This window comes from Carassius auratus, chromosome 23, assembly GCF_003368295.1.
Source record: "Carassius auratus strain Wakin chromosome 23, ASM336829v1, whole genome shotgun sequence".
NCBI lineage: Eukaryota > Metazoa > Chordata > Actinopteri > Cypriniformes > Cyprinidae > Carassius > Carassius auratus.
In genome coordinates, this window is record NC_039265.1 from 19,817,842 (window position 1) to 19,844,966 (window position 27,125).

The 27,125-nt window shown below is 39.7% G+C and overlaps 2 protein-coding genes across 3 annotated transcripts; one reads left to right on the forward strand and one right to left on the reverse strand.

Annotated features, from left to right (window-relative positions):
- Positions 1 to 1,188: 1,188 nt before the first annotated feature.
- On the reverse strand, positions 1,189 to 27,125 carry LOC113041710 (interferon-induced very large GTPase 1). Of its 2 annotated transcripts, XM_026200370.1 has the most exons (5): positions 26,843 to 27,125; positions 19,422 to 19,460; positions 8,312 to 8,929; positions 6,576 to 7,750; positions 1,189 to 6,371 (listed from the first exon to the last, which is right to left on the reverse strand). In XM_026200370.1, exons 1-5 carry the CDS (start codon positions 26,856 to 26,858, stop codon positions 1,656 to 1,658), a joined length of 6,564 nt encoding a protein of 2,187 aa, XP_026056155.1. In that variant the 5' UTR covers positions 26,859 to 27,125; the 3' UTR covers positions 1,189 to 1,655. The 2 variants fall into 2 exon arrangements, with proteins under 2 accessions (XP_026056155.1, XP_026056156.1); XM_026200371.1 differs by lacking the exon at positions 19,422 to 19,460.
- LOC113041711 (mucin-22-like) lies at positions 10,984 to 12,776 on the forward strand. Its single transcript, XM_026200372.1, has one exon. The coding sequence runs from the start codon at positions 11,107 to 11,109 to the stop codon at positions 12,646 to 12,648; it is 1,542 nt and encodes a 513-aa protein (XP_026056157.1). The 5' UTR covers positions 10,984 to 11,106; the 3' UTR covers positions 12,649 to 12,776.

A 27,125-nucleotide genomic window follows, 5' to 3' on the forward strand; every position in this document is an offset into this window, starting at 1 on the left:
TTGGGCCTGTACCATGTAGCCGGTTTATATATGTGGTGCGGGCCCCTGGTCTGCTTCCAAGAATATTAAGCTTCAGAAAATATTTTTTAGTTGCTGACTGGATATAATACATTTGGTACCCAAAACTCCTAAATGATTGTTATAAAATAATTATTCTGAAAAATGTTAGCAACATTTGGTTTTAAATAAATATATTTTCAGTTTGGTGTTTCCTCAAACTGTTTTCTGACTATTTATTTATTTACACAACTTAAACTTCGATTTCATTTCCCATGGGTTATTGTACTATTTGCTTGACCAGAAATATTCTACAAATGATGAAAACAAAACCATATTATTTATAAAAATAAAAAAAATGAATGTTTTTGAGAGCATTGGAATGTTCAAACACTAACATCTGGTGGTGAGTAATTTATTATCTTGCAAAAATAAAAAATGGTAGCATTAAAATAATAAAATGATCAGTATGTCTAATGAGCCTGACACACTGTAACATGTTTAACTAAATGAGCGTCACCTTTCTATTTCTGTTTAATTTTGTGTTCATTGTTTCACTCACCTACACTTTAGTGCTGCAATCTTACAAACAGAGGACTAGATGAGCCACTTAAAAATATATTATATGAATTAATAATTTATTAAATGAAACATTATATGTAAATAAATAACTTCTCATTTAATAAACAGACATAAAAGAAAGGGTTTACTTTTCTTCTTTTTTTTTTGCATGGTGCATAAATGCATAGTTCACCCAAAAACTACAATACTGTCATCATTGAATTTCATCCTTTCTGCTAAACAGTGTATTGAAAAATGTGGATTATCAATCATTTCTGATACCTATTCACTTCCATACTTTGGAACAACTTGACGAAGAGTAAATGATAACACAATTTTCATTTTCTTTATATTTATTTATTTATTTTACAAGTTTCTTTGATAATGAAAGCATCCTACAAATTCACTCATTGCTTGATTATTAAAACATCGAAAATCATTTCAGTGGAGAGATGTACATCTTTGATGGTTGTACAAATACCATATGCCAAATACCTTAAATAACACTAACCAACAGTATTGGAGATTGTTAACCTTGCACTATTTTTTTTTTTTTATTTGTTTTATATTAATAACATTTACCTGTTAAATATTCTACATAATCAACAGTGTTCTGCAGAAAAAGAAAAATTCTGCAGGCAGTGTCCAAACCAAGCCAGTAGCATTTAAACATTTATTTATATGGCATTTTATGTCACAAATAGAGCATTATTTTGATCTGTTTTTAGTTTAAACCAGGCAAACAGCATTTCTTACATTAGGTGCTTTTGGTTCAGACATCAGTCTGTTTTTCTGTTGTCAAGAGTTTGGTTTATATGCTTTGAATGTAATCTTCCAAACTCCGTGCTCACCATCAAGTGCGCTTGAAACGCTGGGCTGGGGTTCGGTTCATGTAAACCCTGGAGCAGTTTGACTGTAATCCTCTCTAAATCATGGAAGTCAACCACTCTTGAAGTGCAGTATTCAACTTTCCGGTCATATGTTTAAAAGTAAATTGCTTTCTCATAGCTGCATGTCCCTGAACAATGTCTGTGGTAAAGATATTCATTTAAACCTTCTTTGTATCAGAGTCTTTATTTTTTCCTTAAATGTATTTATTATTTATCCAGACTCTCAATAGCATCTTCTTGAGAGTATTCTCTCCATTCATCTGGAATCTTGCCACTCCCCTCATAGGTTTTTTCATAGTAATTTTCCAGATCTTTTTGGAATGTGCACACAAACCACTTCCAGTACGGCAGCTCAGAGAGATCTGGGGTGATGCTCCATGAAGCGTATTCAGGACCTCCCGTTCTGTATTTCTTCCACAGGACTTTGAATTTATCATCTGAGCTATTTGGATAAAAATAATGATCACTGGCTACAGCTGATGTGCATATGTTGATAGATAGGTTTGTTGTTCCTATGTAGTGCCACCCATTCAGTCCAATATTTCGATGGAAAGGCACACTGTGATCTCCCGGATGATTCTCTATGGTGTTGGTGCAGATGGCTGCACAGAAAGGACACTGAACCCAACAGCACTGACTGAAGTGATTGAACAGAATCTCATCTGGTCTGTCTTTCTCTTCCAGCTTTACTGGAAAAGTTTCTGTGCTGGATTTACTGTGTATGTCAGACATTATAGAAGGAAGTTCTTTTCTTATCACTTCTTCAAGGAAGCTGACTTCAACGTCATCCTGATTTACTCCAGTGAGGTCTTTTTTAGAGAAAACAAGCACATCAGAGAGCTGTTGAGTGAAAAGATGCAACCACAAATCAGCATTAGTCTGTTTGGCAGATTCATGAGCTGCGTTTATGATCTTCTGCTCCAGCAGTTTAACACTGTCTTTCATCTTCGGTCGAACACTATCTTCAAATTTTTCTGTGATGTACTGACTAACTTCATCTCTGATGAAATTCTTGAAGTGTTCTTTAGGATTTTTAATGTAGGTCATGTATGATTTGAAATCATGTTTTTCTGCCAGCTTCCTCAGGATGTGTTTCTCCAGGTTTGATCGGTTTCCGTTTAGCGATTCACAGTTTGTCCTCATTTCATCTGCTAAATCTCTGGCAGTTTTTTTGTAGACATTCTGCTGAATGGGCTCTTTAAGTTTATCACAAACAAATTCACCAAAAATAGCAGTTGATGAAGCTCCTTGACAGTTTTTTTGGAAAATTCTGTAGTAATCTTTCTTCTTCTTCTCAAAATAGAAAACAGGGTCATTTGTTTCCCTGAATGTTTTGTATTGATCAGTGAATGTCTGGTTTGCTTTATGGAAGGTGTAAAGTACCAAATCCATGAAGAATTCACTCTTGAACACATAGTTCACTTTTGGTTCTTCCTGATGCTGGATTATCCTTGCTTGTATGTAATCCACAAGATGTTGAATGTGGCTAATGTTGTAGCCCATTTTTGCAATGTTATACGACTGGATCATTTTATCTGTGTTCTCAGCGATGTCTATGATTAAGGCTTTTATCTGAGCTACATCATCTTCAGATAAAGTATTAACGAAAATTGTTTTACCTTTTAGGTAAATAGTTTTACAACGTCCTCTAAATCCTTCAGATTCCTTTATTTTTACATATTCTGAATAGTTTGGCAAACAGGGCATATCTTTGCACTGACTCGTACGGCCTAAAGGGAGACTTTCATAGTTCTCACTGAGGATTTTCTCCACATCTCTTAATATGTCTATAGCTTCAACCTTAGGAGTGTCTTTGATGATCTTTTCTGTCTGTTGTTCCCAAAAGGAATCAAACTGTGTTTTCATGACATTTTCATAATTTGCTTGGCCTTTACATTTTAAAGCAAGTTCTTTGCTGTTTTCAAACAGAGTGTTTTCATGTTTTGTCCTCTCAGCATCAATGTCTTTCTTCAGTTCACGCTGCTGAAGAACCTCATTTAATTTTCTCTTAGCTTCCCTCGCAATGTTTTCTTGAACCACTTTGATTTTTATCTCAAATGAAGCTTTCCACTGATTCAGTATATTTGCATCTCTGTCTTTCTCAAAGAAATCAGACATTGTCTTTTTCACTTCTTCACTTTTTGCTTTTAGTTCTGTTTGAATATCAACTTGCTCAGCATTATGAATTTCTTCATTTTCTATTTTGTTTTGAAGTTTGTTTTCAATTTCCAGCATGGCACTCCGAAGGCTCCAGGTCCACTTGCTGTATTCGGTCTCAAGTTTCTTGTATGTTGCGATTTCCAGAGAATTTTTGAAGCTGAACACAAATTTTTCATTAAGCAAAGCTTCCCAGAGATCTTGAATACGGTCTTTTAGGTGTTTCAGCATTATGCCGTCTGATTTTGAAGCATGTGTTACAATAGTTTGCTTGAGTTCTTGAATTTTCTCGCAGTAGTTTGGGTTTGGTGGTGCCATGGGTGGGCTGCCCTCCCAGAGCTGAGCAAAATACTTCACATCTTTCTGAACATCAAAACCAATGACATCACTGAATCCCTCTGCATCACAGACTTCCTCTTTAGCAGCAAGTTTTGTCATTTCATCCAGCTTCTCCTGCAGTCGTCTCCTTCCCTCCATGTTTTTCTCTCCAGCTGTGATATCTGAGACATTCTGATGCACAAACATGCAGCTGGGATTCAGTCTGACCGTCTTCATCCTCATGAAAGCTTGAACCACAATCTGAAGAATGTCCTGCATCTCAGATGGGTTTTCTCCAAAGATGTTGATCAGGGTCATATTTCCTAGACCAACAACAAATGTAGCCAATTCATTGTCACGGTCCATTGTTGAGGTTTCAGACCGTTCTGGTGCACGAAGTCCTTCAGTATCAACAACCAGAATGTAGTCAAACTTCAGTTGTTCTTTCATCTCTTCTGACACTTTGATCAGCTGCATGAAAGCTCCCCTGGTGCACCTTCCAGCACTGACGGCAAACTGCAGTCCAAACATAGCATTCAGCATGGTGGATTTCCCAGAGCTCTGAATCCCTAAAACTGACAGCACAAAGAGTTTCTGGTCTCCCAGTTTCTGAACAAGTTGATCTAGAACAGCAGTGACCCAGGTGAGAGGAACATGAGCAGCATCTCCATCCATCAGCTCCATGGGGAAACCTGAGATCATCATCTCTGCTGCAAGTCTCGGGAGAGAACAGACGTCAAACTGCAGATGATCTTCCTTGTTCTTCTTCAAAGATGACCATGATTCAAATATCTGACCAAACTCTCTCAGGATATGCTCCAAGCCAAAACCGGTCCTATTAATTTTGTCTGATATGTTTTCCAGGCTTGTTCGTTCAGTCTGTAGTTGGTCTAGTTTATTAGACATCTTCTTCAGTTCTAAAACTTTATTCCATTTCTTGTCATACTCCTTATGAAGTCTGCAGAGCTCATCTGAAGTGAAGTCTTTCAACAGGTTCATCATCCATTTAAGGAAATACTTTTTTTCATCGTCTTTCTGCAATTTAATTTTTTCAATAAATGTCTTCATAAAGTCACTCAGTCCCTGTGACACCTGTTTTTCTCTTATTTCTCTCATTTTCCTCAGTTTGGTACTTTTATCTTCCTCTAGATTTTCTCCTCTTAGCCGATGCAGATTTTTGTTCATTTTACACCTGTCATGCCACAGTTTCCCCTGACAGGGCAGGCTTGTTTCTTTCACTGTTGAAGGATCGTTGGCTCTCAGTAAACACATGATCTGATCTGCTGCCTCTTTCCCTCTCTTGCACTCCTGATCATCCTCATCTACTCTGATTCCTGTGTGTTTGGCCACATCTTCAAGCTTGAAGCTCTTTTTTTGCTTGGTCAAACTCTCTCTGATATTCTCTCTTATTTGCTCTGATACATCAGATTGGTTTTTGTTCAGAATGCCAAATATGAATTTCCCATTCCCCAGTTCAGTTAGAGCAGAGTCACTGTCGGTGAGCAGACAAATGAGAGGCTGAGGAGATTTGAAGAGTGATGTTACCAAACCCTTGTAGTAGTTCTTCTGTCCAAAATCTGGCAAGAAGAGGACATTTACTGAAGCCATACTGGTCAGAATCTCATATTGTTTCTCATTGTCTGCTGCATCGCCGTGAAGATTACAGAAAGCCACACAGTCATCAAATGTGTCAGTCTGTTTCCCAGAAGGACAGTACCAGGCGATCTCTACCACTCCATCCATCAGTAATCTGGTTCTGCTGCCGCCTGAGCAGTTCCTGTGGAAGAACGTGTTGTGTTTCTCGTTGATGAGGCTGTTCATCAGCTGAGACTTAGATGAAGACACAGAGCCAAACCTGAAGAAAGACACCATTGGAGTCTCAGCCTTGTAGACCGGCTGGGTTTGACTGATGATCTCATTGTTGCTGTTCTTCATCTTCCAGCTCTTGTTGATTTGTCTGAATGTCCAGAGAGGAAACTCAATCTGTTGTGTGAATGGATCAGGAACAAGCAGAGGCAGTGCATACTGACACTGTGAGAGTTTAGTCACCATCAGCTGCTTCAGGAAACCATCAGCACAATGAAACACAGCCATCTGAACATCCATCGGGTGAATCTCATTGTTACTGACTTCAGCGTTGTAGTTTGCACTGTGATCCTCACCTTCCGTTTTAGTGGCAGGTGTTTTTTGGCTATTTTTCTTTCTGTGTTTTATGATGGCGTATCTTGCTCTGTAGTCCATGTTTAGCAACTTTTGTAGGAATGAATTTACAAGTTCATTCTCTTCCTGTGGTTCCTGAGACTGAAATGAAGACTTACTGATTTCAAGAATGTCTTTTGTACTCATTTTATCTTGAAGGTATTTTGCCAAATCTAGTCTGCGGTAGAGTTTGTTGACCTGTTGGTTGGTTTTTGGTCCAAGATTTGGGTTTTGACCAGTGTTCTCGTTCTGTAAGCAGAAACATGTTCACACTTAATAAAATCAAAAGATAATTTGTTATTGTGTCATATTAGCAGAGACTAAAACATTTGAGGATATAAAAAATCTGAATAATTGCACATATACAGGATCAAACTAAATTTGTGTGTGAAGTACGATGTCCCTAAACCTCCAAAAGCCATTGTCCCTTGACATTATTTATTGATCACTTACCTGTAGAGAAGAGTCTGTCTGGAAGCAGCACATTTTCATCTTCTCCATTTCTTTACTTCTGTCTTCTTCATACACTGTTGTCAATTTCTCTCGTTCTCTTTTTATGTCTGTTTTGTATTGTTCTTCACTTTTTCTAAACTCTTCTTCTCTCCTCCTCTTCTCTGTGTCCTGAACCTGTCTTTCTTCATCCATCTTTTTCTTAATCTTTTCTGTTTCTGTCTCTTTTTCTTTTTCTATTTTCTCCTTTTCTCTTTTGAATTCATCTCTCTCTTTCTTAAGTTTCTGATCACATTCATCTCTCATGTTTTGTTCTTTTTGCCTCCATTTCTCAAACTCTTCTTCTCTCCTTTGTTTTTCCTCTTGTAACTTTGTCTCGAATTTCTGAAACTCTTCTTCTCTCTTCCTCTTTTCTGTGTCATGAACCTGTCTTTCTTCCTCCATCTCCATCTTCATTTTCTTTTTTTCGTCTTCATGTTTGGCCAGCAGATCTTCTTTCTCTTTGTTCAGTTGTTCCACTTTATCCATTAGTTTCTTCATTTTTGCTTCATGTTTTTCTCTTTCCATCTCTCTGAACATCTTACATGTGTAATAACTCCCTCCATTTGCTTCCACCATGTCACTAATTTTCTGCAGTAATTCAGACACCTGCGTTCGATCTTCAGTCTCACCATTGTTGAACACATGGTATCTGTTTCCACACTGTCCAATGACCTTCATCAAAGCAGATTCAGGATTTCCCAGATATTCTTCAATAGTCTTCTTCTTCAGATCATCTCCTCTGGTGAAGAGCACCATGGTGTACTTTAATGAGTTTTCACCAAAAGTCTGTTGAATTCTCTTCACTGTGTTTTCCTCCTCCTGAGTGAAGCGTCCCACTTGTATCAGTAACAGAAACACATGTGGTCCCGGCAGAATCATGGAGATGCACTCAGTGATTTCTCTCTGGATCTCTTCAGGACTGAGTTTAGTATCAAACAATCCAGGAGTGTCAATCACAGTAATGTGTCTACCATTGATTTCAGACATCTCTCTCTGACACTCTGTAGTAACTAACTCTTGAGACATTTCTTCTTTAAATACTTCACTCCCTAAGATGGTGTTTCCTGTTGCACTCTTCCCAACTCCAGTTTTTCCCAGCAGGACAATCCTCAATTCATTTGAAATCTTTCTTAAATCTGAAAAGAGAAAACTGCATTAGTCCTGCTGCTAGGAAAGGAGTATTTTAAAGTAATTTCCCACTAACATTTAGGAACAATTTGACTGAATTATAACTAAAAACAAACTGAAATTTTTAATTATATGTGAATTATTATGTGAATGTTTAATTGTGTGCCATGAAGAAAATATATTTAACACATAATTCCTGAAACTGGTTTTAAACTCTGTTTGGTGGGTGTTGCAATTTGTTTCCAAAACCATTTCTAATGTATCTACCTTTTCACCAACTGTGTAGGGTTATCTTTGGTGAGCATCATAACTTAGGTGGACCATATCCAAATTATGCTGTAAGATTCTGCATTAAAAGCTATAAAGTAACTGCAGAAAAGAAGAAAAAGCATAATGTGTTTAGGTCTGAGAATGCAACAGCCTATCCTGGTCTTTTTGGAGATTGTCTGTGCAATGGTCAGCTTGAGATTGTGTGCCCCTCTTCCAGTGATGAATGTCCCCATATCTACTCCATGGTCCACGTTTTATCTTTTTAAGTGGATGTGAAACATACAATTTCTGATCATTACCTTGTTGCTGAATCTGTGTGACTACTTTTGTCCTTGTTTCTTCAATTTTCTCTATTTGTGCATCCAAAAATGTTTCTGTGGTAAAAAAAATTCTACAATTTTCATCCACCATCTGCTCCAGTTTAGAAACCAATGTAGATGTGTGTGTGTTTGGACCAAGAACATGATGTCTTCCGCCAAAACACTTAATGACAGACTTCAGTTCTTCATTTAGTTCTTCTGTCTCATTATCTGACTTCTGGATTATGAGGGTCATGGTGTGGTTGTTGATCTTTGAGCTGAATATTTTCTGGTTCTCCTCTGTTTCTTTTTTGTCTTCATCAGTAAGTGGACTATCAGAAACAATGAAAAGAAAAACATGAACTCCAGGATCACAGAGAGACACACAGCGGAGAGTCTGACGCATCACTTCCTTCTCTGATATCTGAGCAAGAGCTGGAAGCTCCACCAGAGTGATCAGATGTCCATGAACTTCCCCGTCCATCTTCACACACTCTCTGAGCTCTGAACTTCTGTCTCTCTGATTCAGGATGAGGTTTGATATGAAGGATTTTAATGATCTGTCATTCCCACACAGAACCACATTCAGCTTTGGCAAGATGTTGAAGCCCTCTGCCACTGAAAAACAAACATGAAATTAGTTTGGTGGGTCAATTGACTTATCGGTAAGCTCCTCCCCTTGAACGCAGATGAGCCAATGGCAGTTGAGTATCAGTTACATGGGGACCAGTACTCAGGCATCTTTAGGTTTCAGCGTCATAGAGAAACACTGGAAGATCTGAAGCTTTCATCGGTTTGATGGTGTAAATGTTACAAAAATGAAAAAACAATGTGCCTGTGTACACTAATATCAGGTATCCTGAGAGGATGGGCAATGTAATTTATTTTATGTTATTTATTTCATGTCTAATATCCGGCGATTGCTAAATATACTTTTTAGTCCATCTCTGTCTAAGACTTCTGAAATTATTATTTCTCTTGATGCTGAAAAAGCATTTGACCATGTAGAATGGAATTAATTATTTACTGTATTAGAAAAGTTTGCCTTGGGCAAAATATTATCTTATGGATTTGCCTCATATTCGGCTCCCTCTGCAAGTGTTAAACTAATGCTGATAGTTCATCATTATTTCCTCTTTCCCGTGGAACATGGCAGGGTTGCCCTCTGTCTCCTCCTTGTCTATACGCGGGATCCAGAGGGGAGGCACAGAACATTGTTTTTCTCTCTATGCTGACGACTTGTTGTTAAATGTACAGGATCCAGTTGACTGTGGCAATGAGATTCTGCACTTGCTTGACACCTTTGGCCCTTTTTCAGGTTACAAATTAAACTTTACCAAATGTGAATGTTTCCCCATAAAATGACGCAGCTAAAAAAAATTTTTTAAAGCACACTACCTCACTCAAAAAAAAAATAAAACTCTTTAAACTTACTTAAGTCAATTATGGACAGTGGTTCCACACAACCAATTTGTGTTAAGATAACATTAATGGAATTTTTTGAATCTATGCAAACTCCTTGTGTTGTGACAACACAATAGAATGAGGTAGAATCTATGTGAAATATTAATGTCCAACCAACTCAATTTATTCACTTTGCTTCAACTTAAACCGGTTAAGTTAACTCAACATGTTTTAGTTTATTACAATCTACAATAAGTCATCATGTATTACTAGTATACAATTAATTTATACAAATAAATATATTTGGCACACAAAATGAGATAAGAGAGAAACTCCTATTCGCCATTTGATTAGCTATAAGAGGAAGTAGCTGAATGACAAATCCTTCTGCCTCTTAACATCTCTTATTGTAAGCCATATGTATAGTAAAAGTAAAAGGTAAGTGATAGGACGTTTTATTTTTGGATAAACATTTTACTAATAAATACAATCTCTCTTAAAATACCTTATTGGGTTATGATATTTAAAACAGTTTGGTTTGATCTAGCGCAGATGTCACGTGGAGGTAAGGGATGAACTCAAGCGCAGACAGGATGCACAACACACAGGGTTTATTTTAGACAAAAGGGGAAAACAAAACCCACGAGGGGGAAAACAGCGACTAGGACAAAATGATCTAACAAGACTAGGAACTAACAGTTAACAAAAGACTCTTTACACAAGAACACTTACTACAGAGAAACTATCACAGGACTCACAACGTATCTTCTGAGGGTAACAATGAACCGCACAAGACAGTGAACACAAGGGGATAGAAATAACGAGACTAATTATAACATAACAGGTGACACAAGTAAAGCAATAGTGACAAAACTAGGATAACAATGGGGGCGGGGCAAGGGAACGAGACAACAAAAGCACATGGCCCAAAGACAAGGCCATGTGCTTGTACACAAAACACGGGCCTGTCATGATCCTGCCTCAAGACTAGAGGAAAATCAGGACACGAGGGCAGACTCATGACAGAACCCCTCCCTTAAGGAGCGGCTTCCAGACGCTCCTCAAGGGAACATCAAACGCGGGACAGACTGACTGAGACACAGACACAAACCAACAAGACATGACAAATAACAATAAAGGTAAACATGAATACACTATGACAGGGTTAGGGTGGCAAATCAGAAAAAACAAACAAGGAAAGGGAGGCGGCGGGACAACAAAGTTCATGGGGGGAAGTCCAGGGTGGGTGGGTGGGTGGGACAGGAGTCTTAGGTGGACGGGACGAAGGCTGATGACGGGGGGTCCGGGCAGGTCTGGGTGGTGTAGGGTGGGGAGTGGTCTCTAGACACACAACAACATCATCTGGACACACAACAACATCTTCTGGACACATGACAACATCTTCGGGACACATGACAGGAGTGACCTCAGGACACTCAGCAACATCTCTGGACCCTGCATCGGCGTGGACAGAAACTGGCTCTGGAACCGCGCTCATTGCTGCTGGCTCGGAATCAGCGCTCACTGCTGCAGGCTCGGAATCAGCGCTCTCTGCTACAGGCTCAGGGTCTGCGCTCACTGCTGCTAGCTCAGAATCAGCGCTCACTCCTACAGGCTCGGGGTCTGCGCTCACTGCTGCAGGCTCGGATTCAGCGCTCACTGCTGCAGGCTCGGAATCAGCGCTCACTGCTGCAGGCTCGGGGTCTGCGCTCACTGCTGCTGGCTCGGAATCAGCGCTCACTGCTGCAGGCTCGGGGTCTGCGCTCACTGCTGCAGGCTCGGAATCAGCGCTCACTGCTGCAGGCTCGGGGTCTGCGCTCACTGCTGCAGGCTCGGATTCAGCGCTCACTGCTGCAGGCTCGGAATCAGCGCTCACTGCTGCTGGCTCGGAATCAGCGCTCTCTGCTGCAGGCTCGGGGTCTGCCCTCACTGCTGCAGGCTCGGAATCAGCGCTCACTGCTGCAGGCTCGGGGTCTGCGCTCACTGCTGCAGGCTCGGGGTCTGCGCTCACTGCTGCAGGCTCGGAATCAGCGCTCACTGCTGCTGGCTCGGAATCAGCGCTCTCTGCTACAGGCTCGGGGTCTGCGCTCACTGCTGCAGGCTCGGAATCAGCGCTCACTGCTGCTGGCTCGGAATCAGCGCTCACTGCTGCTGGCTCGGGGTCTGCGCTCACTGCTGCTGGCTCAGAATCAGCGCTCACTGCAGCAGGCTCGGAACCAGCGCTCTCTGCTGCAGGCTCGGAATCAGCGCTCTCTGCTGCAGGCTCGGGGTCTGCGCTGACTGCTGCAGGCTCGGAATCAGTGCTCACTGCTGCATGCTCGGAATCAGTGCTCTCTGCTGCAGGCTCGGAATCAGTGCTCACTGCTGCATGCTCGGAATCAGTGCTCTCTGCTGCAGGCTCGGAATCAGCGCTCTCTGCTGCAGGCTCGGAATCAGCGCTCTCTGCTGCAGGCTCGGAATCAGCGCTCTCTGCTGCAGGCTCGGGGTTTGCGCTCACTGCTGCAGGCTCGGAATCAGCGCTCACTGCTGCAGGCTCGGAATCAGCGCTCTCTGCTGCAGGCTCGGAATCAGCGATTACTGCTGCAGGCTCGGAATCAGTGCTCACTGCTACAGGCTCGGAATCAGCGCTCACTGCTGCTGGCTCGGAATCAGCGATTACTGCTGCAGGCTCGGAATCAGTGCTCCCTGCGGCTGACTTGGGATCAGACAGAGACGGAGGACCGGAAGAACCCCTTTTCCTCCTCTTTCTCCTTGGTCGCGGTGCAGAGGCTGCAGCTGGGTCGGTGACTGGTTGGGGAAGTTCAGTCTCCGGCAGGGCTGATTCAGATGCCGAGGATTCCGAGGCAGATTCCCATGAAAACCGTCTCCCTCGCTTCATGTGGAGACTGATGGGTGTGGGAGGTGCCTCAGGATTCGGGGAGGGATGTGCCTGATCCCCCTGTGTAGCAACGGCCAGCAGACGACCCTCAGGGATCACAGGCAGTTTGGTAGAAGGTGGGGATCTCGAGGGGGAAACCCGCGGCTCTTCCCGGGAGAAACTCTCCCATAGCCGGGCATAATTCTGCAGGGTCCACTCATCCTGGGACGATAATGGAGGACAGACCCTCCTCTTGTCAGTGGGAGACGACAACAGCATTGCTGTCGGAACTCCAGTTGTCGCTGAAGTTCGGATGGCTTCCTGTCTGCTGAGTTCTTAGTTTGGCGGTTCATTCTGTCACGTGGAGGTAAGGGATGAACTCAAGCGCAGACAGGATGCACAACACACAGGGTTTATTTTAGACAAAAGGGGAAAACAAAACCCACGAGGGGGAAAACGGCGACTAGGGCAAAGACAAAATGATCTAACAAGACTAGGAACTAACAGTTAACAAAAGACTCTTTACACAAGAACACTTACTACAGAGAAACTATCACAGGACTCACAACATATCTTCTGAGGGTAACAATGAGTAACAATGAACCGCACAAGACAGTGAACACAAGGGGATAGAAATAACAAGACTAATTATAACATAACAGGTGAGACAGGTAAAGCAATACTGACAAAACTAGGATAACAATGGGGGCGGGGCAAGGGAACAAGACAACACAAGCACATGGCCCAAAGACAAGGCCATGTGCTTGTACACAAAACACGGGCCTGTCATGATCCTGCCTCAAGACTAGAGGAAAATCAGGACACGAGGGCAGAATCATGACAGCAGAACTAAAACTTTAATGAAATATTTCCCCCAATTATAAAATAATTTTATGATTAGCTAGCTCCACACTGGAAAGCTGCTTTATAACAGGAAATCAAGTGATAATTCTAGCGACACTGACTCTGTATTTTCATGTTTAATATTAAAAAGCTATCTATTGCATAAAGGACTGTTATATAAACGTAATCTGTCTGGACTTTTCTTTACTGGAGTGCCTGGAGAACCTCAGAGTTGGTGCAAACATTCACATCGCTGTAATCAAATGTGTTCTTAAGAAGTGCTTTTACATCGCGGTCAGTTTATGTTGAGTTCATGCAGTTATTGAGAGGAAGGCGTGCAGTATATATTTACATTAGAGGTGCTCCGATCACGATCGGCCGATCGTTAATGCGCACCTCGTCAGTAAAGCCGGTTCTCTAATCAGCGGTTAATTCCATCAGGTGCGTGATTTCACATAGAGCAGCTGTTACTACACAGAGCCATTGTTAACGGAGAAGATGGTGCCAAAAAACGCTGAAAATGAAGTGGATTTGCGCATCTTCTCTATTAACAACGGCTCTGTGTAGTAACAGCTGCTCTATGTGAAATCACGCACCTGATGGAATTAACCGCTGATTAGAGAACCGGCTTTACTGAGGAGATGCGCATAACGATCGGCCGATCGTGATCGGAGCACCCCTAATTTACATATTCATCCAAGGTTCGGATCGGCTCCGTTTCCTCAAACTAAAGTGCTATCATCTTCTTTTGAATTGAATCAGGAGAGTGTATTACAATCTTGCGCTATAGCGCCACACTGGTCAAACTGCATTATTGGAGGCTTTCACATTAGGCATACGAGATTAAACCACTAACGCCAAATATATATATACATACTCAAGTCAATACATTACAGAGAGTCGTGCGCTTTCACATCTCCCGACCGCTCAAAATCATCTATTAACGGTGCAGTAAACCGATTACACAATACTAGACTGCAAAACAAAAGCACCCCAAAACAGAAACTCTAAGAGAAATTAAAGACTTTGACTTAACACAAGAAAAACTTTAGATTGTCTTACCTGACTGGTACCTCTTGCTCTCCTTCGCGCCGTCATCAAATGCGTTGGAAATCGTCACTTCCGGTTTTTTTATTATTACGAAATTAAACACTTTACGTTAGTTTAATGATTGATAATTAAGCAAAATTGAAAATGAAACAGTTTAAGTTGATTAAGCACAGTACAATTGTGTTTTGGCGGAAAACTAAATATATTTGTGTTGTTTTAACAAAACATATCTGTGTAAAACGAACAGTGCCACAAATCAATTTTTTTGAGTGCTTTTAATTTTTCTTTTTCAGGGTTTCAATATTTAGGGGTATGCATTTCACACTCTTTCAGTTCTCTCCTTAAGAATATCTTTCTGAATTTGGTTGATCAAATTAAACTAGACTTAAAGGAACACTCCACCGTTTTTTGAAATAGGGCTTATTCACATTATTTCCTACATTTAGATAGGTGGGCAAATGCATTTTTGTGTCAGTGCATGCATTGTTTTAGTTTGACTGGGTCGGCGTTAGCTTAGCTTAGCACAATGAATGGAATCCTTTGTTGCCAGCTAGCATGGCCGGAATAAAAGTGATCAAAAAAAAAAAAAAAAAAAAACCTAATTACTTCTTGTGGCCTGCGTATTCACAACGAGTACAAATAGCGATCCAGATTAACACTAGGCGATTTCCTAGGCAGATATTGACTTGGGACTATATTATGGGGAAGCACAGGCGAAGCACTGCTACTTCGGCGCAGAGAATCACGCAACACATGAAAACATCAACTTTATGTGAATACAGGTATAATATGGGTCGATCTATACATGCGTCATGATTAAAATAATCACTTACTCTGTGGACAGCTGTTTAAATAAATTAAATTTTTTTTTTAAATAAAATTTGGTCCATTCGGCGTGGGGCGTTTTTTCCAGTTCACTTTGTCACACCGGAAAAAAAAATCTGCACTGTACTGCAGAATGGATCAGCACCGTGAAATCCTCTGTAGATGTGACACACACAACTTCGGGCACGCTCATCTTGATCTGACGTGTTGAGCCTGGTCATCAATGGCAAAAACATGTCCCACTCTCTTCAGCACAGACACTCTATTTCCGTCGGCATAGATTGGCATATTCCCCCACATTCACACCACCAGTTCATGTTGGCTCTCATCCTCACGTCCTCAGGCTGTTGAGCGAACGCAACCTCCTCCTCCTGTCGTTCTATTTCCAAAGCACGCAGCTCGGCTTCTGTAAACTCTGGTTCAAATAGGTATGTTCTGGTTCTTGACTGTCTGAGAAGTCACCCTCTTCGTCTCTCTCAAAATCAGCCATGTTCATCGCCATTCGTGTACTGTAAGGAAAACAGCCAGGCAGCTACCATTCACGCCGGTGTGTTGACGGAAGTCGTGGGATTTCATGTGTTGCGTGATTCTCTGCGCCGAAGTAGCAGTGCTTCGCCTAAGCAGCAGTGCTTTGCCTGTGCTTCCCCATAATATAGTCCCAAGTCAATATCTGCCTAGGAAATCGCCTAGTGTTAATCTGGATCGCTATTTGTACTCGTTGTGAATACGCAGGCCAAAAGAAGTAATTAGGTGGGTTTCTTTTATTTTTTTGATCACTTTTACTCAGGCCATGCTAGCTGGCAACAAAGGATTCCATTCATTGTGCTAAGCTAAGCTAACGCCGACCCAGTCAAACTAAAACAATGCATGCACTGACACAAAAATGCATTTGCCCACCTATCTAAATGTAGGAAATAATGTGAATAAGCCCTATTTCAAAAAACGGTGGAGTTTTCCTTTAAAACGGTAGGACAGCCCACACCTTTCTCTTGTTGGGAAAGTGAAGACCATGAAAATGAATGTTTTGCCGCAACTTTTATTTCTCTTCCAGTCTCTCCATCTTTTTTTTACCAAAATCTTTTTTTAACTGTTGTGTTTTTTAACTGGTTTAATTCTAATAAAACTATCTTGCAAAGAATTAAATGTGATTGAGGTCTAGCTCTGCCAGATTTTCTTGTGGTGTAATGCACCGGAGGTTGATTGGTGTACTCATGAAGCTGCTACTTGTCTTTCTTCTTCTCTTCCTGCACTTGTCTTTACTCTGCTGTTGCTGTGATCCTTTTTCTTATTTATTTATATGTTGGAAAGGAATGTGTGCAGACAATGTTTTCTCTTTTATGCTTGTCTCTTTAATGATTTAATGTAAACTTTTTTTGTCTGTATAATAAAATTGTTATTAAAATAAATAAATAAATAATATATTTATTATTAAATATTCTGAATATTATTCCCTATAATAAACCAGGCTTGGTTTTTCAGAATATGACTTCATTGTTTTTATGTAAAGAATCCATATTTTTTAAATGTTTTATATAATCTACTGTACCCACTAACATTAATTAAACTTTGACATAGCCTACAGTATATATAAGCAATAAAGTACAAGAAGTCGTGCTGTCTCTTGAATAAATAATGGCCGAAGGCTGTTGTTAGGCACAACGTATAGGAATAGGAGCTCTTATCATTCGCTGTGTCTTTTTTTAACAACATAGGCCTATATGATATTTTCTCACACACATACTAAGGCCCGGTTTTACAAGTGCTAAAGGGTACTAAGCACCCTCAAAGAAATCAAAAGCACCCTCAGTTAAAGGGGTCATATGATGCTGCTAAAAATAACCATATTTGGTGTAATAAAAGGTGTTTATGCGGTTGCAGGTTAAAAAAATTATGTTTCCTCTATGTTTCGCCTTCTGAAACATAGTTTTTTTTTTTTTTTTTTTTACGAAAGAAATTTATGGAAATGGCACCTTAACATATTGTGATGCCCTGTCCGGCTAGAGTAACGAAACACAAACATAAAACACATTATAAACCCATGATTTCTAGTCATGTCCTCTTTTGGAAGGCCAAACAAAGTAGTTTCGCTATTCGCTTTCTCAGAGTGAGCAGAGGCAGGTGGCTTGTGAACAGCATGGCTGGCTGAATCGACGAAGAAGCGTCTGTTGGACTCACGCCAACCACATGTGACAACCCCGGGCTGGACTCTGCTTGGTCCACATTGAAAGCTGATCCGGCGATCCACAGTGCAAGGTTGATTTGTTTCCTCAGCGACCAGCACGGATCAGCTCTAGGCATGACGAGGCGGATATCGTGCTCTTTTTGAAGGCTAAAAAAGGTAGTTTCACTTTCACAGTAAAACACACAGCCTCTATACGACATGGCGGTGGCAGCAACAACACTACAATGAGAATAAAAGGTATGCCTTGTTTGCGTAAACATCTGGGCAGTGTTATGCAAATCTTCCCACATAGTGATGTAGATGTGTGGGCGTGTTTAGAAAAGCTGTTTCAGGTGAGTCTTAACTTTGATGAAGAATATCTCTTTGGATTGCAGACTTAAGTCTTTGCAACTTTACAAATTTTCTTTATGCACCAAGAGCTTCTAACAATCCAAAGAGAAAGGAAAATTTTTAATTGCATCATATGACCCCTTTGAAGCTGTATTAATGGCATTTTATATCAGATTTAACAAACTATACAATGCGTTATGGTTTGCGCTCTGGAGATCAATTGAGATCTGGGCTTATCCCGTAGCTAATTTTACAAAATGATTACAAAATTTGTCTAAAAAGGTTTTTATTTATTGAAAAGAAAAATGCCTCAAACTATAAACTATTTTTTTTCTGTGACCTTGTAATGGAGGGATTTGGGTCAATAAATCACTGGCTCACATGATTTGTTCAAAAACACATTCACAGCAGCACTCTTACTTATTATTTTCTCTCAGCCCTTATTATATTTTCACTAGACCATATCGGTAACAAAGTCCTAATTGATAAATAATCACTATTTTTGAACAAACCACTGTATTATTTGTGTATGTAGACATTGGTGGAAGGCTTTAAGACCAAGGGGAATTCTCTGCAGGCTGCTCCTGCTTCACAGAGAGTGGGACTCGCACTAACTGCACCCTTCACCGTCCGCTTATTTATTTACAAAATCAGTTTGGGCGAATGCAAACAACTTATTGACCATGATATGAGCCCAATATCCAGCAAGACAGGAAAACATTTAATCTACTTGTGGGAAGAAGAATAGCGTAGTATACTCTTAAACTTGGACCTTATTATTGATGTACAAATCCAAACACCAAAAGCGGCCCACAATCTCTAAGTTTTCTTTAATGGAAAAATATGCATTTTCATTCATTCAGAGGCCATAGTTGCAATAATATTTTAGTAAAAAAACATAAGTGCCATTGGTTAAAAAAACAAACGCTTGTTTGACGCTTCAGTTGTTGCTTTCAAATTTCACAAAACATTTACATATAGCAGACGCTTTCATCCAAAGTGACCTACAGTTCATTCAGGCTGCACATTATTTTACCAGTGTGTTTAGTCCTTGGGAATTGAACACACAACCGTTTGAGCTGCTAATGCAATGCTCTACCACTGAACCATGGGAACACATCCAAATTTCTTGCCAGTAATAATTTCACTGTATTTTCGCCTCGTACATTACCCGTGTAAAGCCACAAATCTGGTACAATTTACTCAGGGCGATTAAATTTTTCTATGACATTAAAATCATTTTTAGAATAATTGTGCATAAATAGGTTCATCCAATTAAAAACATTTTGAGTAATGTTTCATGTCTATATTTTACATCTTGAGCCAATGAAAAACAATCAACTTTGTTAAAGGGCAAGTTATTTATTTTTCTTTGGCTCATAAATGTAGCTACAGTACAAATATTTGGAACGTCCCTTACTCTGTCCCTTTTTTCTTAAATAAACATTTATTTTATACAAGAATAAGCACTCTTTTCTTAAAGAATAAAATAAGGAATCAGTCTTCAATCAATCAAGCAATCACAATGTTGTGTTTACAAACAATAACTGACAGTATCTGCATAGTGCACTTTTAAACATTTGCAGCATTGAATATTATGAACTGAATTGTTGACTTACTTTTAGGTCGGTCAAAAGTTGGACTTTGCCTTCTTCTAACTGCAAATAAAATAACATGCACAATTTCAAATTTCACAAATTCTTTATCAAATTATCGGTTGCACTTTATTTTACAGTACGTGTACTAACATGTACTTATAGTGTACTTACAGTGTATCTAAGAAAGTTCTAAGAAAGTTTTGGTAATACAAGGTAACTACATGGGGTAGGGTTAGGTTCAGGGTTAGTACCTAGTTATTACATAGTTATTGTAATTACTATAATAAGTACATAGTATGTACATGAGGAGCAGGACTGTAAAATAAAGTGCTAACAAATTATCTTCATTTAAATAAATAATTTCTCTAATTATCCCTCAATTCCATATTTAAGTCCCACTTGAATGGTGGCCCTTCTGTGTACAAAATTGTACAAAAACACTATAAATAAATTATATAAACAATGAATAAGCATTGCACTTGAATCAAGCTAAAGGTGTAAATTAACTAAATATTCATTGTGATATTTATTGAAGACAGCGTGTGTCACCAATCCTAAATATGCTGGTTATTACTGGTTATTACTTGTCGGAATTTCATTTAAAAAACATTTTGCTGCCTGTGCATGGGTGGATCTCTGTAAATTATTTTACCCCGACACACATAACCTACAGAAACTATCGAGTGCTATGAGAAACATTCGCATGTTCACAATTACCCTAAAGTAGGATGAAACAGCGCAGTATTAAAAGAGTTCACGCTGTGAACTTTAAGTGGCGCGAATTAGGCCCAATCCCAATTCTACCCCTTAGCCCTTCCCCTTTCCCCTACCCCTCCGTTTCGCGCGTTCACGTGAAGGGGTAGGGGTGTCTCGATTCTCTTTTGGTTGGAGGGGAAGGGGTAAGGGGAAGGGCCAGATAGCCCTTCAAACTAAGATTTTTCGGGACCACACTTCAAACGAAGTGGTATGAATTAACTCGGCAACATGGCTGCTACAGCGAACAAAAAGACACATAAATGTAAGCTTTTTTGGCATAAATAAAGATTTTAACGAAAAATAATAATTTGTTTTATGTTAGAATAAATTGTGAGTTTATATTAATGGTCAGGTTACTCAAAGAAATTTTATTTATTATAAATTGCTAATATTTGCTAACGTCATTACATTAACGTAATTACAGACTGCATGATAGTGCCACAGCAAATGATCAGGGCGATAACTGCCATAGACATTGATGGGAGCTAATCCCCCAAATAATTATAAATCGCTAAACCATTTTCTCAAATATTGCCTATTCCAGAAAGAGAGAGAGAGAGAAATGGAAGTTGCGTGTATTCACGTCTGTGCGTTTATCTTCTTAGAGTGAGTTTACTTAAAAACAGCAATTGTATCCTCTCGTCACTGGAAAATATAATGTAGCGATTCAGTATTTAAACTTTAGTTAATAAAAGTCACGGGGCAGTGTTGACAAGTTTATTTCCTCCTGGATTTGTGAGCTGCGTGATTTGCAATATGTGTGTCAGTAAGCAGCTCATTAATACAGAACGATAATTAAAAGCTCTAATGCACTCCAGTATATGTGTGTGTAACTGTGCGTTCACACCGCCGGCGTCGAGAACGTCAAAGCGGCCGGAAGTCATTCATCTCAATGTAAGCCAGCGACGAGGAGGGGCGCGGCGCGACTTGGCCGTTGAGAGCATCGAGGAGAGTTGAAATCAAGGCAACTTTATGGTAATGAGCTATGACACGGTTGGGCAGCAACCAATCGGAATGTAGAAGTCCACCGCTTGAGAGGATTCCAGAGAACGCAGCTCCGACCATTAGTTCCCAAGCACAATGGAGGACAGGTTGATTATTGCTGTTTCAAGTTTGCAATAATCTATGAGGTGCCCCTGTTTGCGTACAGCGACATAAAAAAAGTAATTAAAAGTGATACGTGAACCAAGGTGTCTGAGAATTGTTCATTTTAAGTAAAGGATCTTAATATTTCGTCCACAACAATTAATGAGGTTTAATGAGGTTAACTTATAACGTTACCCTCCTTGGGGTTAGTCTGCACGAGATCAACAAGCTTGTTTGCTTTGCGATACCGGCGGTGTGAACGCACAGTAAGAGCTTGACGACGAATGATGACGTGTGACGTCAAGGTAGTGGTGTCCCAATCCTTAGGGGTATAAAATAGAATTGGGATTGGGCCTTAATCTCACCAGTGCGGCACTGATCAGTTACAACAGCGCAACATGAACATTACTCTGCAGACGTTGTGTTTTCCTGCAAATAACATAATGAAGAGGCATTACATTTCCTTCGCTTATTATCTTTCATAGTCAGTGTTCCTGTGGCTCAGTGGTAGAGCATTGGGTTAGCAGGGTAAAACATTGTGGGTTCGATTCATGGCCGTAGTCAGTTATGACGTCACCGAAATCTGCCATCACTGCATCGCCGGCATTAGTCTGGCAGTAATGAAAAAAGCCAGCGGCTTTTTTCAGTGGTTTTCAACCTGTGGTCCGCGGTGGTATTGCAGGTGGGCCGCCAATTATTTTCTGTTCATTTCCAGTCCATTCTAGGGCTGTGCGATTAAAAGAAAACGTCCTAAAATCACGATTTGAGCGTGCGCATATGCCTAACTCCAGGTTCACACACTGTCTGTGATGCGCCTTTTTTCTGAGCCAGTGTTGACGGATCAGAGCGTTCTCACTGCGGTAAAAGGCTAGAAATAAAAACGTGCGAAAATAATTCATGTCTAACACATGAGCATAGTGAATTTGTTAGTGAACAGGATGCAGTTTAAGTGAGAGGAGACACGTTTTAAGTGTGCACACTCTCTCCTCGCAAAGCAGCGTGTATCTGAGCAAGCACGAGCGGTTTTGTGACAGAGCAAAGGAAATCTGCTGCAAACAGAGAGATTCGCACTTGTGCATTATTTTAATGTGCTTTCGCGTTATATTTATGCGCTCTCACTGCTGACCGCATACACATACTGTATACACACTGCAAACACCTGAGGCACCGCTACAATTAATGAGCTCTATGAGCAATGCATGGCAAAAAAGAAAAAAAGTCCCTGTATACAGGATTTTTTTTTTTTTTTTTTTTGCCACAAGTCTATACATTTTTTTACATCTTCACTATAGTGATAATTTTGACTTATGTCTGTTCTAGAGATGTTACAACTTTTTGATAAAGCTCTGATTGGTTTTCTTTTGCAAATATGTTTCAAATTAATCCTGAATGCATTTATGACTGTAAAAGCACAATTGCAAAATTGATCAAAAAAATCGCGATAGTTTTTTTTTTTTTTTTTGTCCATATCGCACAGCCCTAGTTTATTCAGTAAATATACTTTAAAATCTAGCTTCTGAGTACTAAGTTATTAACCCAACAATAGCGGGGTCAGTTAATTTTTTTGAAGTGGGCCGCGCAAACATATGTGTTTGGTTGTGTGGGCCGCGAGTTGAAAAAGGTTGGGAACCACTGCACTAAGTGCAAATATTTATAGAATATGTTTATACTACTTTAAAATACCAAGGGTTTCTGCTATTTATACTACTTTCTGCAAATAGTGAGAATCATCTGCACCTCAGTATTGTATTACATTGTAAAACAGTATGTAATAATAACTTATTGAGTCTAATTTAATGGATGCCACCTTATTGGGACAATAAAGATTATTTACTTAATTTTCATTAAAAATGAATGCTTTTCTTATGTGATTTGAAATTTGAAATTAGAAAAGCAGATTCGAACCCGTGTCGATCACGTCAAAATATGCATGACACGCTTTACCTTCTGCGCTACATAGACCAACGCTACTTTTGCGTCATCGAAGGTTAACGCCCCCTTTTTGGGGGAAAACAAACGGATTCCCCTGATACAGAACTCGCTCTAATTTCTTGATAGCAAAAATGGCAGAAACATACACACTCTCTTTGCCAGCCGAGGACCGTGAGAGGTATTTAATGAAGCTACTGGATACGGTGTTTACAGAGGTTTCCCTTTGAAATGGTCGAAAACTGGATTAATAACCCCACGCAGTGGCCAAATATGGACATCTAACGTTACCATTATCTCGTGGAATCACCAAATAGCCTATTTTTGTCATTAACATACTCACAGTATGATAAACTAGACGATGAGGCCATGTCAAGAGGAGTCGTGGTTTACTTGGATCATATTTCACTTGATTTAAGCTATTGACATTTTTAATGTAGTTAGAAATACGAAGCTGCTAGTAGCTACGTGATTAACGTTAGCTCTCATTAGGCACGCTACCTTGGCTGTTAACTGATTTTAAGTTTGAATTATTCGCAGGCTAGGACTAAACAATATCTGTTTGAAATTGTGTCTGACAGGCCTGTACGAATCCGTTTGTTTTCCCCAAAAAAGGGGCATTACCCTTCGATGACGCAAAAGTAGCGTTGGTCTATGGGCTGACTGTCAAGTGTTGTCTTTTGTAATCTTTACAATATGTATGTTTGCATGAATAATAAACAACTGATAAAATTATCCACCCCAAAAATAAATTATTAACTAACTTTGATGCAATAAATAGGATATGATTTAAAAATGACTATCCCTCCAAAAACATCTACATTTCTGTCTCTTTTCAAGTGTTAAGAGTATATAATTAGTTGTATGTATAGGGGTTATTATAGCACAGTTCTATAATAAGGGGATTATTAAAGAAACCCCCTGGACCTCACTAATTTTCAAAGCCTGACGACAGCCATGGTTTGATTCCCAGGGAACACATGTTAGGTAAAAAATGTTAGCATGAATGCACTGTAAGTTACTTTGGATAAAAGTGTCTGCTAAGTGCATAAATTTAATTTATTTTAATATTACTACATGTAAACAGTTGTGTTACCTACTTCGAAGCACATATTTAGTATAGTCACATTCACAGCAGAAACATTCACATTCACAGCAGAAACTTCCATTATCCTGTAAAATATTTCGTTCATCAAGGCATATTTTAAGTACATTTTACATTTAAGGATATTTGTGTAACTGTAGCATCTGATAATACTTAGGAAAAAAAAAAAAAAAGAGTAAAATGTAGCTAAATGTAATTTCCTCTTATATGGAAATACAGAAATTAACAATGATTTTACCATAGTAAAAGTGCAGTAACCATGGACTGATTGTCATTTATTTTTAACCCACAGTTTAACTATGAATATGGTTAAAATGTTAGTGTAATAAAATCATGGTTAATTTTAATCCTAAAACACAATGCAGTGCAAAATTCAAAAAACATCACATTGAATTTATATATATACACTAGAAGTTGGGTGTAGAAGAGAGAAAGGGTTTTGTTGTTGTTATTTACCTCAGAAAAGACAACAGTAAGGAGCTTTGGAGCCTACATTAACCTATGACGTTTGGGGGCCGTACAGATGTTTTTGCATAGGGGGCCGAGGCTGACTTACGACGCCACTCCATGCACAGGAGTCATTTCTCAGAGATCACATCAAATAAAAATTATATATATCAGTGGCGGTTTCTCCATTAGGGCGATTGGGCGACGCACCACCAAAGGAAAGGGAGGGATTTTTTTTCTTCTACATTCAACCAAAGTGTTACGCTAGACTGTTTTTGCTGCCTCTAAATACTCAAATCAGCGTCGAGTCGTGTTCTGTGTAGTACTGCCCCTTTTTGGGCGATTTCTGTCAAACTGTGAATCGCCCAGAGTGCTCTCATAGACTTCCATTCAAAGATCTTTTTTTTCTAACTGCAGCCACTGCAATGCAATCTCAATGAGTTCCGGGAGGGCTCGCCCTAACGTGTTTTCATCATCGTGCGTAACCTTAACTTGTGCAACTTCTGGTGGGAATAGTGACATCCAATAATATTTAAAAACTATTTTTAATTTTAACAACAAGGAAAAAATTAAAAACTAATTTAATATCTTTATCAAATGTGAAAAAAAAAAAAAAAACAGAGAGACGGGGACAGCTTTGCAAATTCAGTTGTCTGCTGAAGTTGATAAACATCACTTTTTTTTAGAAAAAGGCTAATAGGCAGGGAAGGAAGTCGACCGGAAGTTGAAGTCGGCTGCGTGCTGCCATCTTGTAGCAGAACTTCACTTGCGTTAGCATTCCCATTGACTCCCATTCATTTTGGCGTGACTTTGACAGCGAATAACTTTACATCTGAGGCGTTTAAAGACTCCATTTGTCCATTATTTATTTCTAAAGATACACGACAATGTATAAAGGGCTCCATTACCTTCTATGTTACATTATGGCCCCGTATAAACAGTTTTTGCAAAAAATAGGCTAACGATTGCGTCATAACCACTCGTCTCTCTGTCGCATTACCGTACAGACAGGAGGAGAAGCTCACAGGCAATTAACCTAATATGGCGTACTGGCATTACATTTTAAAATACTATACAAAATAATTAATCAGAATACTTCTGCTCACTCACGCCAAAGAACTCCCCGCTCAACATCGCCGTCTCTGCAAGATTAACGATGGCAGTTTGCAAGCACAGCTACTAGAAGATTTACATCTGTCAGACAGGTTACTGACGTCATCAAGCTTCGTTTGAGTCTGCGCGTCAGAAACAGAAGTGCTAAAAAACGCTAAAAACGGGCTTCACTTGTCTCAATTGAGTTCCAATGGGGTCGCTGTGTCCATTTCTTTTACTGTCTATGCTAATAGGCTGCGAAGTTGCTGACGCTTTATTCTGCTAATTTACAGCTGCATTTTGTTACATCGCGAGAGCATGACGGACATTGCATGGACAACTACAGGTGTCACCATGCATCATCTCTCGGAGAAAGTGAAAAAACACGAAAGAGCAAAGATGCATATGGATAGTAGGCAGCAGTGTAATATAAGTGAGTAATTTAAGTAAGCAGTGTAATGTAAGTGAGGAATGTGATAAAAATGAGCAGTAATATAAGCGAGTTGTGTAAACAGTGATTTATGTGACTTCAATTATTTCTTATTAAACTGAAATCTAAGTAAAAAGTTTTTTTTGGAAAACCACGTCCTGTCGTCAGTCTTCATTTGCTGCTGCTGTTAACATGCATATAAAAACATGAGAGCTAGATATGGATTCCTAATGTCAGTTTATTTTTAATTAATAGTATAGTAGTTCAGTTCCCTTTACATCTTTAACTAGCTGTTAATTTATCATTTGAATGGGTGAACTATCCTCATTAATCGAGCAAACATGTGCCCCCCCCCCCCGAGAGAACTGGCAGGAGCCGCCACTGATATATATAGAAGAACGATGATATCACATTACTATACCACAGTTCACTTGAAACTTTCGAACTCAAACACACTGCGTTCCTCCATTAGGTTAAGAAAAATGCACTTCCCTAAAGCAGCACTATTTACTTTAGTGTCCCTTAATAAATAAAATAAAATAATGATTGCCCTATGATGTCAGCAAACATATTTATTTGTTCGGATTTGAGTCTTACCTGGAAAAGACGCCATAAGCCTACAATATCTTAACAAACAACATGCTTTATTTTATGAAAGTAACTATCGGTTCTTTTAAAAGTAAACCCGACGTCGCCGTCAGTGCGGACTCTTCACTAGCCACCAAGCTGAACGCCTTTTGTGCACGTTTCGAAGCAAACCGCTCTGGTGATATCAACAGTCTGCCAACATGCACAGAGGAAAACAACAGCGGCTTCAGTGACGCAATCACTGTATCAGAAGATGAAGTTCGTCGAGCTCTGAAGTGTGTGGACATCGGAA